Genomic DNA, 18,544 nt, shown 5'->3' with positions numbered 1-18,544 from the left:
CGACTCTTCCTCCTCCATGGACAACGCCACATATGCCCGTTGTGCCTTCCCTTTTAACACACTTTGTAACAACGCCACCCACTGCTCTTTGGGCCACTTCTGATTCACTGCCACCTTTTCAAAATGCAAGAAATAACTATCAACATCCGTTTCCTCGAACGGAGGTACTAACCTAAACTCCCGACTAACATTAAACCACTCCTCTCGGTCTGACCCTTGAGCTCTTCGCTCTTGCCTTAACTTCTCCATATCCAAGTCATGTTGCCTCTGTTTCTCCGCCTCCCTCTCCTTCTCGGCCCTTTCCTTTTCTTTCTCAGCTCTCTCCCTCTCTTTTTCAGCTGCTTCCAGCTGTTTTAACTGAATTTCATGCTCCCTTTGTTTCTCAGCTCTTTCCTGCTCCCTCTTTACCTCTAACTCCTTTAGCTGGAGCGCATGCTCCCGTTGCTTTTCGGCCCTTTCTTTTTCCTTCTCAGCTGCTTCCAGCTGCTTTAATTTAATTTCATGTTCCAACCTTAATTTCTCCAACTCTAACTGAGCCGTCCCACTAGCTGGTACCTTTTCAGGGATATTTTCCAATACCTCAGCTGAAAACACATTCTTCACAATATAATACTGAGTTATGGCTCTCCGCACCTCCCGCTTTTTCATTGACAACCTCACCTCTGCGAGGTTTATTCCTTTCGCAATATTTATCAAGTCCGACTTTGTGGCCGCCTCTAGTGCCTCCAGAGTCGGGTTTTCTATAAATTCATCCACGTCCATCTTTGCTGGTTTTGTCGTGGTTTCTCGTGCCCCACAAATGACCAAGAGATGCAGAAGATTCTTCAAGAAGGGTTAAACTTTAATTTGCAAATCAAAGCTGAGACAGTCATTGAGCTAGTCGCTGATTGCCCACCGATCCTTGTACATAGCATTTTTTTATAGCAATCTCCTGGTTCAGTTGCATTAGCACATATATGTCAAACTCAAGGCCCGCGGGCCAAATCCGGCCCGCGGTGGAATTATCTTTGGCCCGCGAGATAATATCTAATTACTATTAAAGCTGGCCCCAGTAATCGAAGCGCCTATGGCGTATGATATGGCTAATGCTGAGTTTATTCAGGTACCAGGTTTTCAGGGTTTTTAGTGTTTATTCGGCAGTCTTCTTCATAAGAAACGGAATTTGTAAAGTGAAACACTTTGTAGTTATAGCAGAGACTGAGACACATGAGAGCAGGCTGAAAAAACGGAGGCAACGAAAGCTGTGTTCGCATGCGTCCGACGGCCCGCATGAAGCTGCATTTTGCTCAATCCGGCCCGTGACCTAAAATGAGTTTGACACCCCTGCATCAGCATATCCAATCGGTCTACAGTTGCGTATCACAAGTACATCCGCCACTATTTTTTCTACCCGTTGACTTAATCATGTTCTAATCTACATCTCTTAGCTACCTCTCATTAACACACCATTGTCTTCTACATTCTTAAGATTTCATTCTCTAGCAAATAGCAAGTTCAAAGCTGACTGCATAGTTTTGGTTACACAGCAAACAATTTCAACTTTTATACTACAATAGTTTCCCGTCTGGCTACCCGCGCAACCAGATCCAAGTTTGGACTTACAAGCCCGATTCACTGGCCCTCCAATTTGGTATCAAATCTCAAGACGAGATCCCCACTTTGTTATGAACCCCGTAACTGGGTCACTTACCAGCAAAGATAGAGAGGTCCGTTGAAGTCTGATGGTACTATTTTTAACAGTATTTATTGATAAAAATACACAAAAATAATATCAATGCAAACATACAGATAATATACATCGTCAATACTAAATCTAAAAGTGCGGGTATAATAATAATCAATAAAAAATAGCTCTATCGTTGTCTAGGGGATAATGTATTGTCCGATGGAAATATAAAAGTCACTCAGTTCATTCAGTTCATACAGGCTTCAGCCTTTTGGGGACCGCTGGGTTTTCAATTGTTGGAGAGAGAGAGAGAGATTTTGAGAATAGAAACTTGCCAGCTTTCCTTTATCCGCTCTTGATCCGTATTCGTCCTTTAGCGAGGCCGTTCCGTGGAGGACTTGTCATCCAGGCAAGGATGGACACACACACAAGCCTCCACCGGTCTCATACGTTTCTCCTGGTGTGTCTCTTCTTTAGCTAAGCCGTTCTTCCGTGGCGATCCCGCCAATTCCCCAGGCAAGGGAAAAGGACGCACGCGAGTCCCACCGGCTGTCGCTATTAAACGCTGTCACGGGATTCTCCTGGTGCGTCTGAAGCGGTTGTTTCCCAGACCCTCTTTTATCCTTACTCACGGGATCTCAGATGTCAATCAGGTTGGGATGATGCAATCCCTCAACCAGCCCACTCTGGTCACCTCCTGAGGGCTTCAATGAATAGTACAGTACTCAATACACAATTCCGTCTCCAAGAGACAATAGCCGTTATCAATGGTTCCGCCTTGCTGAGGCCAGGACACATTCCAAACCTGTGTATTCTGGACGTCTCTCTGTCATTTCCTGGGTCCCAGACCCGAATTAATAGCGATCTTGCGATTCTCAAAAAGGAGGGGGCTACTTTGTACCCTTCGGCCCCTCAGAGTTGTGGCACATTCGTAACATTAGGAAAATGAAATGATCAGATTGTGGACCACTTGCTCCTGCTCTGCCATTCATTAAAATCAAAACTGATCTTGTACCTTAAGTCCACTTTCCCAGCCAGCTTGCTTATGCATTGATTTTTATTTTACTCACAACATAGAAGGCATTTGGTACTAGTGAGTTTATGCAGATTTGCAAAGCACTCTCGTTGGTCTCATTCCCTTATTTCCCTGCCATTATTCTCTCTATGTCTATCGACAGATTTTGATGCCATCCGCCTACACCAGGAGCAATTACAGTAGCCAAATACAGTTGCTAGCAGGTGATAGAAACGTAGAAGAAAAACAGAGCACCTGGGATAAATGCATGTTGTCATAGGGAAAATGGACAGTATCCAAGATGGGTATTAAACCTGGGTATCTACGTGGCAACAGCATTTACTCACATCACCCTTTGTTGTACAGTTCCCAAGACAAATTTGCCATTGGTTTGGATGTCAAAATTGCAGAATACCTCAAGTATAATTCCACAAAAGCAATAAAACTACCCTAGTGTTCTGCAATTCATAAACTAACACAGTGAAGTCTACTGTAGGTACACCAGTATTTAATCATTCTGTTCTATTAAACATACTATCTGGAATTGTGATCAATTGCTTCTTTAAAAATCTAGAATTATTAAATCCATTAATTTCCTTATTCCCTTAAATACTGCTAGACTTATCCGACACATTTTCTTTCAATAAAAGCATGCTGAATTTCTCTAGTCATATAATGGTTGTACGTCATTGCACATTGAGCAAGAATGAATTCTTGCATTTTCCTGAAAGCAATCTCGGACTAATTAGCTTTTAGTTCTCTATTTTCTCTTCATTTCGTGAATGTCTGTATTAAATTTGTGATTTTCCAATTTACTGAATCTGGTTTCATTTTCTGTTGTTTCCATAAACTGAAGTTCTTCCAAAATTGCAAGATGTGATCTTGAAGAGCTGCTTGAGGGTTAACAGGAGTTTTGAAGGAACTCAATGGATTAGAGATGTAACACAGAGTTTATAATCAATATTTTCTATTGGGAAGTTATAAAATGTTCTGAATTTTGACCATCTTATATTGTATTATATTTTCTTCATTAGAGCCATCTGGAGGTAGAAACTCCAACAACAGTGAAACGGTCCCCAGAAGATCAAGCAAAATCTTTCTGGCCCAGGTTTGTATTGGAGGTATTTCTGGAGGTAAAGATTAATCAAATAAGAACGATACGTTAGTAGTCTATATAGTTTTAATACAATTGGAAGTTTTTCTGAGAAGTGTGATGTAATGTGAAATATACTGTATATCTAGGGTGCCTTATACCTTTGCAGAATACTGTATTTATCAATGTGGACCAGAGAGTGAGTTTGGAAATCTGGTTTAAGCAAAGGATGTTGGGAATGGTGAGTGTGGACTGTTGTGGAAGGGTTGTCGGACAGGTGGCAGAGAAGGAATGCTGGGGTGGCGGTGGGGGGGGGGGGGGGGCTGTTTGGTGGCATGGCTGCTGACATACCCAGCCCTGAGACACCAGGCAAGATCATCTAATTCCAAACAATTGTTTTATTACAAAATGTCTCTCTGATGTTTCTTGCTTCCTCCCCTCTTCCTGCCCCCTTCCCACTCTCAGTCCATAATGGAGACCCATATCAGAAGCAGGTTTGTCATCACTCACATGTATGTCAAGAATTTTTTTTTGTAACAGTACAATGCAATACATATATTATTACAGTACTGTGCAGAAGTTTTGGGCACCCTAGCTATATATATGTGACTAACACTTTTGCACCATACTGTATGTACAGAAATGTAGCTTCCTGAAAATGGCGACTCAGGTTGATAGGGCAATTGGCATGCTTGCCTTCAAATGCCACGGCACTGAGTACAAAGTTGGACATCACATTACAGATGTACAAAGCTTTGGGTAGACTGCTCTTGAAGTACCATATAGTTCTGGTTGCCGTGCTATGGAAGGATGTGGTAGCAGTCAACAGGAACATTATGGCCTAATAGCTGTACATGTAGAGATTAATAAATGTTGGGTGTATTCTCTGCAATGAAGGAGACTGAGGGGTGACATTATAGATAACCAGTTGCAGATTGGGGGTGTGCTTCACCAAGCAGCTTCACTTCATCCACCATGCCAGCCATGATCTCCCAGTGGTCAGCCACCTCTCTCTACAGCTTCTCCATAGCCAAGTCAAGGCTAACTGCAAATTAGAGGAACCATATTCCACCTCCAACCTGAGGACATGAATGGTGAAATCTCAAACTTCCAGTAGTGCTTCTATCAGTCCCCTTTCCTCTTTCTTTTTTTCTGACCCACCTAGTCGCCAACATCCTAGCAACACACAAAATGCTGGAGGAGCTCAGTAGGCCAACCAGCATCTATGGAAAAAAGTATAGTTGAAAAAATGTTGACTGTGATTTTTTCCATAGATGCTGCCCGGCCTGCTGAGTTGCTCCAGCATTTTGTGTGTGTTGCTTGGATTGCCAGCATCTGCAGATTTTCTCTTGTTTGCCAACATCCTATCTCATTTCCCCTTCCCCACCTTCTCCATCTGCCCATCACTCACACACTCCTCCCACTGGTTCCTCTACCCTTGAGAACTCCTGTTACTGTTCTTAGATCTCTCTGTGATCGAATACAGTCTATGAAGCTGATTTTATGGCATTTATACTGACAAATTAAGCAAACATTGTAACTAAGATTGTTGGGGATCTTGTTTCTTTCTTTACTTAGATCAACAGATTCAAGTGAAAAAAATCAAATCAAATCAGAGAAACACAAATATCACACTGCTTCATTGAAGTCATCATCATCGGATGATAAAAGCACCCGGCCCAAATTAAAACAAAAGAAGAAGCATAAGAAGCATTCACGAGAAGAAAGTAAGGAAAAAAAGCATCATAGTTCGTCATCTACAAAACATGAAGCTGATACGTATGTCTCGAAAGCACAGCCAAATGAGTTACAGAGATGTAAAAGATGTGAATCTTCCAAAGTTTGTAAACATTTATTTAAATGCAAAGCAAAGCTATCATCAGCAGAAGTAGATCCTGAGGTGCTGAAGACAAAAATATGTGACCCTACGTATGAAAGCTTGCAGAATGATTTTCAATATTTTGTTAACAAAACATATGTTTTGAAAAGAGCTGAAGAAACTTGTGTGAGTGATATAACTAATCATTCAACAACAAAACCTACAGGGGCAGCAAACAAACTTGCTTCATATGATAAATCTAGAGATCTTTTAAAGGAATTTGAGAGTAAAGAACAAACAAAAAATTCTCCAGAGTTGCAAGATGAATCTAATTATTCAGATACAGTGCAAAATTCTGAAGATTCTAGAGAAGATCGGAAAAACGTTGAAGAATTGGGTGGTTTCAAAAATAAATCTCACCATATGAACTTGCATGAAAAGTCTAAAATATCTAAGAATGAGTTTGATGTATGGAAAGTAACCAGTGCACCTCTGAGACCTGTCAAAAATACAAATTTTAATGATGGTTCAAAATTTCTTGAATCTAGTTTTTGGGAGAAATGTAACAAAATATCTAATTCCTTGCGAGTGCTCAGAAAAAAATCTAAAAATTTGGAACGGGTCAGAGATGTAACCAGCACTGAAAGAGCATCTTCCCATTTGACAAAATTCTCAGAAAAATCTGGTGATGATTTGAAACCCTTGGAGGTTAAAAAAGCCAACATATCAATTGAAGAATCTGCAACCTCAGGAGCAGATAACACAGTGTTCAAACTCCCTAAAAGGCCATCTAAAGATTGTAAAAGCACCAAATCAGTCAATGAAGGAAAGGAAATTTTGGAATATTCACAAAAACATGAGGCTTCAAATTCTCAGCAATCCAGAATCTTTCAAAGAACTGAAATGCCTACATTTTCATCAAAGAACTCTGAGAATGCTGAGCAATTGAAAATGACAAAACCTGAAAAAAAGTTTCAAAGTTTTAAAATTGCTAAACCCTGTGTCATCGATGCGCTATCTCAAGCTGCGTCTAAAAAGTTATTAACTTCAAATAGGAAATCTTCGGACAGTGCTACAAAATCTACCTCACTACCGCAGAATCTCGAATTGGCCCCACAACAGCTGGTAATGAAACTTTACTGTCTTTATTTTGCCTCTTACACTATAATGTTTATTTGTGATTGTATAGTTTTTAAAAGGATACTACAGTCAGAGGTAAGCAACGACGACACTCAATCTACACTGGCAAATCATGATATTTTTCAATGCTGCTCTTGTACACAAAAGAAATTAAAGCACCTCACAGAGGCAGCTCTTTAAACAGACATTACTGTTTCATGATTCTTTTGCTTCACATTTATATTAAAGTACAGTGCCTATAAAAAGTATTCCGCTTCCCCACAAGTTTTCATGTTTTATTGTTTTACAACATTGAATCATAGTGGATTTAATTTGGCCTTTTTGACACTGATGAATGGAAAATACTCTTTCATATTAAAGTGAAAAAAATGTCTCCAAATTGATCTAAATATATCATAGTTATTAAACACAAAATAATTGATTTACCCCCTTCAAGTCAGTATTTAGTAGATGTACCTTTGTCAGCAATTACTACCTTGAGTCTGTGTGGATAGATCTGTATCAGCTTTGCACATCCAGACACTGCAATTTTTCCCCTATTCTTCCTTATACAACTGCTCAAAGTCTGTCAGATTGCATGGGGATCATGCATGAATAGCCCTTTCCAAGTCCAGCCACAAATTCTCAATTGGATTGAGGTCTGGGCTCTGACTTGGCCACTCCTGGATATTAACTTTGTTGTTTTTAAGCCATTCCTGTGTAGTTTTGGCTTTGTGCTTGGGGTCTTTGTCTTGCTGGAAAACAAATCTTCTCCCAAATTGCAGTTCTCTTGCAGACTGCATCAGGTTTTCCTGCAGGATTTCCCTGTATTTTGCTGCATTCATTTTACCCTCTACCTTCACAAGCCTTCATGCCAAGTATAGTGTTTAGTCTGATGCCCAAAAAGCTCAATTCTGGTTTTATCACACCACAGAACCTTCTTCCAGGTGACTTCAGAGTTTCCCACATGCCTTCTGACAAACACTAGCTGAGATTTCATGTGAGTGTTTTTCAACAGTGTCTTTCTCTTTGCCATTCTCCCATAAAGTTGCGACTGGTGAAACACCCAGGCAACAGTTGTATACACAGTCTCTCCCGTCTCAGCCACTGAAGTTTGTAACTCCTCCAGAGTTTTCATAGGTCTCTTAGTGGCCTCCCACGCTTCTTCCACTGTCACTCAGTTTTTGAGGATGGCCTACTCTAGACAGATTTACAACTGTGCCATATTCTTTCCATTTCTTGATGACTTAACTGTACTCCAAAGGATATTTAGTGACTTAGAAATTTTCTTGTATCCATCTCCTTACTTGTGCTTTTCAAAAACCTTTTCACGGAGTTGCTTGGAGTGTTCCTTTGTCTTCATGGTGTAGTTTTTGCCAGGATACTGATTCATCAGCAGTTGAACCTTCCAGATACGAGTGTGTTTTTACTGCAATCAATTGAAACACCTTGACTGCACACGGTGATCTCCATTTAACTAATTATATGACTTCTATAACCAATTGGCTGCACCAGTGATGATTTGGTGTGACATACTTATTCAGTTGTTTATTTTATGCTTTATATTTATAGTTAATTTAGATCACTTTGCAGAGATGTCTTCACTTTGACATGAAAGAGTTCTGTTGATCAGTGTCAAAAAAAAAGCCAAATTCAATCTACTGTGATTCAATGTTGTAAAAGAGTAAAACATACAAACTTCCAAAGGGGATAAATACTTTTTATAGACACTATATTTGTTTTTCCATATGTTTAGTGGTCCAATAAATATGCCTGCTTTATTTGCATTGTAATTTGTTGTAATTAAACAGGAAAGGATGTAAATATTCAGATGATCAGTCAGTGTCAGTAGGTATGTAAACCAAGTTAGTATTTCAGATTATGACTTTTTGTAAGAAATGATAAAAATAACACTAATCAATTATAACTGATGAGAGATCATTAATCTGAAATAGTAATTGTACTCATCCCAGGAATTGCTTGGCTTGCTGTATATTTACTGCTTTTAGTATCTTATTATTCCTATTTTATGTAGTATTTTACTGTTTATCATTTTTCAATTCCTTGAAGGATTCTCAGATAGCAAGTGAATTTACCATTTTACCAAATGATGCAGATATGGATACTGATGAAAAGGTGGGTGTTGTTGGATTTAAAATTAAAATCAGTGCATGGCTGGAGGCTTTGAATATATTCATTCCACTGATTTTATCAAAACACTTTTAAGTCTGTTATTTGTAGATTGCCATGTCTTAAGTGAGCAAATCCCCACACATTCACATTTGATGCTCGAAATAATTATTATGGTTAAAGTAATTAAAACTTTTTTTAAAAGTTTAAATCAAATTGATGATTACTATATTAATGACTTGAACTGTTACCTGTAGAAGATGTGAGGAAAATCATTAATTTCTGTACATTGCTTCAGATGTGTGCCTGTACTCAAATGGACTCTTATTCGCGCATTTAAATCTGAAATAATTTAGCCCTTGATTTCTGCAGTAAAATATGTGACACCTTTTGTTTTATATCTGGGGAGTATAAATGACTGCAGCTGATATTCTCAAGTAGTCATTGTTTCAATTGCTTTCTGATTTTGCTTGGCAATTTTACCGTATTGTCATAATACAAAGGAAATTTGCAGGTTGTATATATTTAATTTAAGAAGTCCCAATATAAATTAGGAACACAATGGAAAAAAAATTGCATCTTGAAAAGAATCTCTCATAGGAGATGTATCATTGCAAAGATGTCTGCCCCATCAGAAAAAAAAATCTGCAACCCCCTCCCCATCATATAGCAAATTAGCACGTTTATCTTGCTGATCTTCCTGTTGTATATAAGCTAGGCATTAATAAACGGTCTCAGCCTGAAACATCAGCTGTTTATTCCTCTCCATATATGCTTCCTGACTGCTGGGTTCCTCCAGCATTTTGTGCTTTGCTCAAGATTTTGTACATCTGCAGAATCTCTTTTGTTTACAATGTGTACTGTATTTTCTTACCTTATATTATTCACAATTGATATTGAGTTTAGTAGATAGTGATGATTGATGTGATTTGAAGCACAATTGTTTATTCAGTCAGTTCTTGGCTTGTTGATGTTTTCTCTCTGTCTGCATCAAAGTCTGGCAAGATTAAATATTTTTCCATACTTCTGCAGGCTTTATGGATGGTTGAGGATATTTTGAAGTATTGGTAGATGCCACTTCTCCTCAGTGATACTTCTGAAATTGGCTGACCCAGTTAAACATTTGGTCAGTAGGACCCTCCTAAAGTCCTACCCTTCATAATCCCTACATTGTTACTTCAACCAAGTTAAATGACTATGTAAAAGATCAGCTAATATTTAACGTTCTATTTCTGCATAAAGGTGGCACCCCTATCTGGTTCTGAATTGGCTAGAACATCAACCATCAATGCAGATAAAGGACATTTGCTCAAATCAGTCATGCTGATATTTGCACTCAACCTGACCGACCTATCTATCTACCTACCTACCTACATTCCTTCCTTCCTTCCTTCCTTCCTTCCTTCCTCCCTCCCTTCCTTCCTCCCTCCCTCCCTTCCTTCCTTCTTCCCTTCCTCCCCTCTTTCCCTCCTTCCCTCCCTCCCTCCTCCCCTCCTTCCCTCCTTCCCTCCCTCCTTCCTTCCCTCCTTCCCTCCTCCCCTCCCTCCCTCCCTCTCCCCTCCTTCCCCCACCACTGCGTCTACTCCCTTCTTTCATTTAGTTTCTTAAATGCATCTTTTCTACTTTCTTATAATGTTCTACCTTTGAAGTAAAGATATTTTTTCCCCTTCAATTCCCATTTTGATTTGGTAATTGCTTGAACATTTGCTCTTCATAAGTGGTAATGCCCTCTACATTTCCATCACAAACTGTTAAAATTTTTAAGGTTTATATTAAATCATCCCTCAGTCTTAACTTGGCCTAACTTAACATAGCTGAAGTGACTTGGTAGCATAGTGGTTAGTGTAACATTATTACAGCATCAATGAACACAGTTCAATTCCAGTCCCTGTTTGTGAGGAGTTTATACATTCTCCCTCTGGATTTCCTCCAGATGCTCTATTTTCCTCCCATGTTCCAAAGATATGGAGTTAGGCTTAGTAAGTTGTGAGCATGTTATTTTGGTGCCGAAACATGCAGTATTTGCAGGCTGGCCCCAGCACATCCTCATACTCCATTGGTCGTTGGTGGTGGTCATACATTTCACTGAATGTTATGATGTTTCAATGTCTACGTGCAAACAAAAATTAATCTTTGTAAATTGTTCATCGTTAACTTTTCATCCTTACTGGTAGATTGAACTTGCATTCTGACATCATTCAGTATGATGGCTAGTGGCATAAATCAGGATGCATTTCTTTAATACTGAATCTGTTTCCTGTTCAGTTGATCTTTCAATACGTAGTGATACGTAACTTGGCTTTGTGAATGGATACAAATTTATTTGTCATTATATACCATTGTGAGTCAGTGATGATCTGGAGTTACCTAGTAACCCTTTTGTTGAACTTGAATAATAATCATTCTAATTTCTTTTTGTTTATTTTTGAAGTTTCATGTATATTTTTGTTTAGATATCAGTGACCAAGTTAATTAGATAATATTGTATTACTTATATACAGTTATGTATACTGTGTATGGGACAAAAATGAAGTTAAGTAGAATTAACCTACATTTGGACAATATATCCAAGGTATGCTCATCTATTTTAATCACTCCCCGAAGTAACTGTTATATCTGATCATCCCTAATTTATCTACTTACTAATAGCAGCTATGCTTTTAGATGCCAAGGCCTTAAATTTAAGAACAACCTTGTTAAACTCCACTACTGTAATACACAATCCTCTTTTTCAAAATATTTGGTAAAATCTACTTCATCTGTTCCATTTCATCTTTTTGTGGCTTAGTGCTAAATTTTGTTTGCAAATACTCTTGGAATGCTTTATGTTAAAGGTACTTTGATAAGTACAAGTCAATTTTGAGTTGGTTACAAAATTGAGACAGTCATGAATGACTTGATGGAACAATGCAATGTTGTCAACAGTGCAAAATTAAATATTAACCTAAGCTCAATTTTCAGTTCAAATGAAATTTGTCTGATTTAAAATTTTGAATCTAATTTTAGTTTAAAGAAGTTTTAATTTAAATAGGCAATTATTCCACTCTAAAGGGCAAATTGGTTGCAACTTGGCTCTTAGAGTTCACTATATAACATCCAATAAAACGTGGCGCTTGTCAGAGGCACCCTCCATGGTATATAATCTTGGACATGTTTGTGTTATCTGGGGCTCCTCAGAACGAAGAGGTCTATAGATATAACGATCTTATTCATGATAGATAAATTGATTAAGATTCCATTCGTTAAACAAAAAAAATTGAAAGTATGTTCCCCAGTTTCTATGATCTTTAAAAGATTTTTTTTAAAGAGGAGCAGCTTGTTTGAATTATTTTAACATTTAATTCCCATCATTTATTAACCAAGAGGCACTTGTAAGAAATTAACATTAGAAACCAATTGGAAATCCTTTCTTTTGATTTTAAACTACACCTTCAGCTTCTGTGATTCTGATGGCCATTCTAATGCAAAATTTTTTGGTTGATTAATCTTGTATCATGTTTTTAAAATGGATCAATATGCTTGATAGAAATACAAACACTGATTATGAGAAGTCTATTTTAAACAAAGGGCATTGTTTAGCAAATGTAATTAAAATGTTCATACCCTTATTTATTTTTCCTCACTGACAACCTTAACATTTGGAAAGTTTAATGCTTGGCTATTAGTCAATTTGGTGCTTTGTTTTCATATGTTCAGTATTAACAAGTAGAAGAATATATTTTAGACCATGGAACAATGTTATTAATGTATAAATATGTCTTGATTTAGGTTTTATTAAAGTTACAAAAATTACCATTTTTAAAATTTAGCAATTGAATTTCTACCAAATGTCATATTTGCATGAATTTTAGTCTGGATCCAATTGCAACGCTAAAAGATTTTTTTTCCTTTGAAGATGGAAATAGCAGAAGAGCTGCAAACAGCTCGTTATGAAAAGGTTTTGGAGGTAGAACTGGGGCAGAGTTACGGAGAATTGACGAGTATGGAGATAGATCCACCAGAGGAAGTTAAAACATTCTTGTGTAAGTATTCTATTGCAATATTTTTTTTCTTCATCTTTGTCAACCATTTTCTTGAATGATGTTTATATTGATGACCATGCCCCTTAAAAGATCCTTTTATTGTAAACTAAGTATTTCACCTTTAATTAAAAGATGGTTTCATACAAGTTGACTGGACATTTTGTAGTTCTTTTAAGTATGTATTAATGTTGACTTCCATTGTGGTAAAAAGCACAGTTTTGTTTAGCCCCGGCAGGCTTAGCAATACAGCGGAAGTTGGTTCAAAAGTTGGTTTGCAAATATTGACTTGCCCATAAAAGTAACTGTTAAGGTAAGAGCTTGAATCAGATAAAGGGAGGGCATGCAACTGTGGAGACGCCTTTTGGAGCAGCCAGTTTGAAAGTGGCTGTGTTTAAGCTCTGAATGCTCTGTTTGTGGTCAAAATGCTGACATTTTCTCTGTGAGGCTTTGGTGAAGAGGTAGAACAAAGTAAGGTCTTTTAACTTTAATCTTCAGACTTATTGCAGTTAGGGCAGTGGAGTCCTTGCCAAGCAGGATGTGGGAGATTGGGGGGGGGGGGGGGGTTTCCAGTGACACTGCTAACTTCACCTGAGGGAAGTATGCCCACCCTACACGTGTATAAAATCTTGACAGCCATGGGTGGGGTGAATGTGCATGGTCTTTTTCCCAGGACTGGGAAATCAAGAACTAGATGGCATAGAGTTAAAGTGAGAGGGGAAGGAATTAATAACAACCTGAGGGACAGCATTTTCACCTAGAGAATGGACTGTTTATGGAATAAGTTGACAATTGAAGTGGGTGCATCAACATTTAAAAAACATGGGACAAGCACATGAATAGGAAAGAGAGTGATATGGACCAAATGCAGGCAACTGAATATAAGTCAGCTAATCTTTTGATCAGTATAGACTATTTGGGCTGATGGGCCTGTTTCTGTGCTGTATGACTCTACTTATTTTTCTAGGTGCAATTTGTTAATAGTCCAGTGTGAATAATTAGGTTTACATAGGGAGCCTTTAAGAAATTTGGCCACCAAGTTAACTGATATTTTTATTGAGCTCACTTAGCCCCAGTTCATTTGTAACCCTAATGTTCATAAGTTAATTGTTTGAAAGTTAACTTGTTCTAAATTAAAGGGAGTTTTCAGGAAATTTTGGCTGTATTTGAGATGAAATTACTGGTACAGGTTGAATACCTCTGTTCCAAAATTCCAAAATCCAATTTTTTTTTATTTTGAGTGCTGAAATTGTGTCAAATAGAAAATTCCACAAGGTACTGGGAGGGTTTCCAAGTGATACACAGGTATCTGTGCACCACAGACGTTTATGAAAAGTGACCTCATATGTAATGAACAGAAGTTAGTGGAAAATAGAAAAGCACTGCAGAAAGTGAAAAATCAAGATCTCAATTATGTATCGTCAATGTAAGAGGAGACATGCCGCTTAATGGTGTGCTGATCATGAAACAAGCAAACATCTATCATGATGAACTGAAAATTGAAGTTAATTGTGAATATTCAGCAGGCTGGTTGCAGAAAGTTATGAAAAGGATTGCATTACATTTTTAAAGCATCTGCTGATCGTGAAAATTTAGCACCAGAACAAGTCTGTAATGCTGATTATTTTTATACCTTACATAAAACATAAAAGAAGTAAAATACAAATAAAGTGTACTGTAATCTTCTAATCAAAGCACAGCATTATAGTTGGAGACATAAACCTGCCATTGTTATTGTTCAACAGCTGATTCAAGTATGCTGCTTTTATTATGCTGCACACATTACATTTCCATTATATTAATAGTATGTAATAATTTTTACTGTTAAACACATGTGTATGATGAACAAGTGTAAGACAGACTGCTTACAGGTAGCACATAAATTCAGAATTTGAAATGATGGAGATCCCAAGATATCTCTGAAAAAATCCAAAATCCTAAATGCTTTGGGCCTCAAGGATTTCAGATAAGGGGTACACAATCTGTAATTGTATTTTGGCATGATAAGGCTTCATCTTGAATGGGACTTGATTCCATACTAGCAGTTTGCAGGGCAGTAATGGTAGAGGTTTCCACAATTGGTTATTTATTGTCTTAGATGTATAGTCTTAGAAAATATAAAGAGCCACAAAGTAGGAACTCAGATATTTTCTGTACACTGTAACTGTGGAGGTTTACCTTAAACTCAGATGCATTAACTAATTTTCCTTTTGTTTCTAAATTGTTTCTGATTGTCTAGCCCAATCAATTCCCCAGCCTGATATTCTCCTTGTGTTGGATACCAATATTTTTATCAGTCACCTTAACTTAATTGTGAATTTGAGAGACCATGGAGTTTCAGGTTAGTAAATAAAAGTTCATTGTGAAAATGCATGAAAACAAAACGTGTCAATGATTTCAGGGTGAGAGACATGAAAATCTTTTGTATACTTTTTTCTTTTTTTTACAATATTTTTATTCAGAAGATAAAAAACAAGATTTACAGAGTGCAGCACATAGATACATCTCAACATAACTTGTGTACATTCATATATTGTAATAAAATTGATCAAAATGTTATAGCATAACACATAAAGGTATACCACTCTGTAATCAAAAATTTAAAGATAAGTCATACATCATAAAAGAAATTTTTAATATAAAAAAATCTTTTGTATACTTAAGGAATTGTTGAGGCTGAAGCATCAAAATTGGGTCTGTTGTAATTTTTTAACATTTGGAACTTGGAAATTGTAATCCAATTTGGAAATCAAAGCATTTTCATGCAGGCTTAAATCAAAAGTGCCAATACTACCAATCTAATAAGGTATAACAAATAGTTACATACTGATACTGATCCAGCCTTATTTTCCACATTTAAATTTTATCTTAATCAATAGCATTTGCAATTCAGTAATGAGGTAAAAATTTGTATATTTTAAAATAATTATATAGGTCATCAATGCGTTTTGTGGTTGTAGTAGCGATGGCATTTCATAATAGAAATTTTATTTTTAGTTTGGTCATACAATTATATTGATTCAAAACTCAATGATTTGAGTAACTTATGGAGATTTGTAAGTAGGCACTCTATGGGAAGAGGTGCTGAAAGTTAAATGGATAAATTTGCTGTTATGGGAAACTAATATTTAATACAGTAATCACTATTGTCGTAGTTCTCTGCATGTATGGGATGGATGCCACTGCTGTTGATTATTTCAGTGATTTCCTTCAAATTATTACAATTCACAGTGTGTATGCGGTGTAACTATAATTAATTTCTACAATTACAGGTGTTGGTTTCCCAGTTTTAGTTATCCCATGGGTTGTGCTCCAGGAACTGGATTCCTTAAAGAATGGAAAGCTATCTGGAGGTGTCAATCGCAAAGCTGTACCTGCTGTACATTTTGTTTATTCCTGCTTCAAAGGTCGGCATCCACATGTATGGGGCCAATCTATGCAACAAGCAGCTCAAAAGTTCTGTAAGTAGAAGTATAATCATTGTATCTGACACTGACTTCTAGGTCATTAGTGAAGAAGAAAGAAAAATAAGTTTCAAGTTTACCTTGTAGTTTATTATAAACCAATTTACTGTTATCAAAAAACAATCAGAAAATACTACATTTTTTATTCTCGTTACACATCACTGTCCTAATCACTGTTTTTATGTCATCGCTCGCACATTTTATATAACATTCATTTTCTGGCAGTTTTACCATTTTCTCATCTGAAGCAGATTGAATACTGTTGGTATTTGGATCCTTAACTGGTCACATTCCAAACCTTGCTTAGTAGGCAATTTTGATGTGTAAGCGAAGGTGATATCAATCTGTAGAACTTACGTTCCAATGAGACAGGGAGGTTATGGTAGGGTATAGGAACAGTGGTGTACAAAGGCTGTAATAAATCTAGTCAAGAAGAAAAGAAAAGCTTATAAAAGGTTCAAAGAGCTAGGTAGTGTTAGAGATCTAAAAGATTATAAGGCTAACAGGAAGGAGCTTAAGAAGGAAATTAGGAGAGCCAGAAGGGGCCATGAAAAGGCCTTGGCGGGCAGGATTAAGGAAAACCCCAAGGCATTCTGCAAGTATGTGAAGAGCAGGAGGATAAGACATGAAGGAATAGTACCTATCGAATGTGACAGTGGGAAAGTGTGTATGGAACCGGAGGAAATAGCAGAGGTACTTAATGAATACTTTTGCTTCAGTGTTCATTATGGAAAAGGATCTTGGTGATAGTAGTGATGACTTGCAGCAGACCGAAAAGCTTGAGCATGTAGATATTAAGAAAGAGGATGTGCTGGAGCTTTAGGAAAACATCAAGTTGGATAAGCCATTAGGAGCGGATGAGATGTACCCCAGGCTACTGTGGGAGGTGAGGGAGGAGATTGTTGAGCCTCTGGCGATGATCCTTGCATCATCAATGGGGACGGGAGAGGTTCCGGAGGATTGGAGGGTTGCGAATGTTGTTCCTTTATTCAAGAAAGGGAGTAGAGATAGCCCAGGAAGTTATAGACCAGTGAGTCTTAGCTCAGTGGTTGGTAAGTTGATGGATAAGATCCTGAGAGGCAGGATTTATGAACATTTGGAGAGGTATAATATGATTAGGAATAGTCAGCATGGCTGTGTCAAGGGCAGGTCGTGCCTTACGAGCCTGATTGAATTTTTTGAGGATGTGACTAAACACCTATGGATTAGAGCAAGGTATTTGATAATGTACCCAATGCAAGGCTTATTGAGAAAGTAAGGACATGGGATCCAAGGGGACCATTGCTTTGTGGATGCAGAACTGGCTTGCCCACATAAGGCAAAGAGTGGTTGTAGACGGGTCATATTCTGCATGGAGGTCGGTGACCAGTGGAGTGCCTCAGGGATCTGTTCTGGGACCTTTCCTCTTCATGATTTTTATAGATGACCTGGATGAGGGATGGGCTAGTAAGTTTGTTGATGACACAAAGGTTGGAGGTGTGGAGGGCTGTCAGAGGTGACAGCGGGACATTGATAGGATGCAAAACTGAGCTGAGAAGTGGCAGATGGAGTTCAACCCAGATAAGTGTGAGGTGGTTCATTTTGGTAGGTCAAATATGATGGCAGAATATAGTATTAATGGTAAGACTCTTGGCAGTGTGGAGGATCAGAGGGATCTTGGGGTCTGAGTCCATAGGACGCTGAAAGCAGCTGCGCAGGTTGACTCTGGTTAAGAAGGCATACGGTGTATTGACCTTCATCAATCATGGAATTGAACTTGGGAGCCGAGAGGTAAAGTTGCAGCTATATAGGACCTTGGTCAGAGCCCACTTGGAGTATTGTGCTCACTTCTAGTCGCCTCACTACAGGAAGGATGTGGAAGCCATTGAAAGGGTGCAGAGGAGATTTACAAGGAGGAGGTTGCCTGGATTGGGGAGCATGCCTTATGAGAATAGGTTGAGTGAACTCGGCGTTTTCTCCTTGGAGCAACGGAGGATGAGAGGTGACCGGATAGAGTTGTATATGATGATGAGAGGCATTGATTGTGTGGATAGTCAGAGGCTTTTTCCCAGGGCTGAAATGGTTCCCACAAGAGGGCACAGGTTTATGGTGCTAGGGAGTAGGTACAGAGGAGATGTCAGGGGTAAGTTTCTTACTCAGAGTGGTAAGTGCGTGGAATGGGCTGCCGGCAACGGTGGTGGAGGCGGATACAATAGGGTCTTTTAAGAGACTCCAGGATA

At 38.2% G+C, this 18,544-nt stretch overlaps 1 protein-coding gene across 4 annotated transcripts in view; it reads left to right on the top strand.

Annotated features, from left to right (window-relative positions):
• swt1 (SWT1 RNA endoribonuclease homolog) overlaps nt 1-18,544 on the top strand; it is a 189,394-nt gene that overhangs the window by 30,426 nt on the left and 140,424 nt on the right. For all 4 annotated transcript variants that reach the window (XM_073063300.1, XM_073063297.1, XM_073063298.1 and 1 more), the window contains 6 exons: nt 3,716-3,789; nt 5,353-6,718; nt 8,783-8,848; nt 12,738-12,864; nt 15,101-15,202; nt 16,134-16,322. In XM_073063300.1, coding sequence (XP_072919401.1) covers nt 3,716-3,789; nt 5,353-6,718; nt 8,783-8,848; nt 12,738-12,864; nt 15,101-15,202; nt 16,134-16,322 — 1,924 coding nt within the window. The remainder of the gene's footprint in view (nt 1-3,715; nt 3,790-5,352; nt 6,719-8,782; nt 8,849-12,737; nt 12,865-15,100; nt 15,203-16,133; nt 16,323-18,544) is intronic.

The sequence above is a fragment of the Hemitrygon akajei genome, chromosome 12 (genome assembly GCF_048418815.1).
Source record: "Hemitrygon akajei chromosome 12, sHemAka1.3, whole genome shotgun sequence".
Lineage (NCBI taxonomy): Eukaryota > Metazoa > Chordata > Chondrichthyes > Myliobatiformes > Dasyatidae > Hemitrygon > Hemitrygon akajei.
Note: the sequence above shows the minus strand (reverse complement) of the source record. Positions and strands in the feature narration are given on the sequence as shown.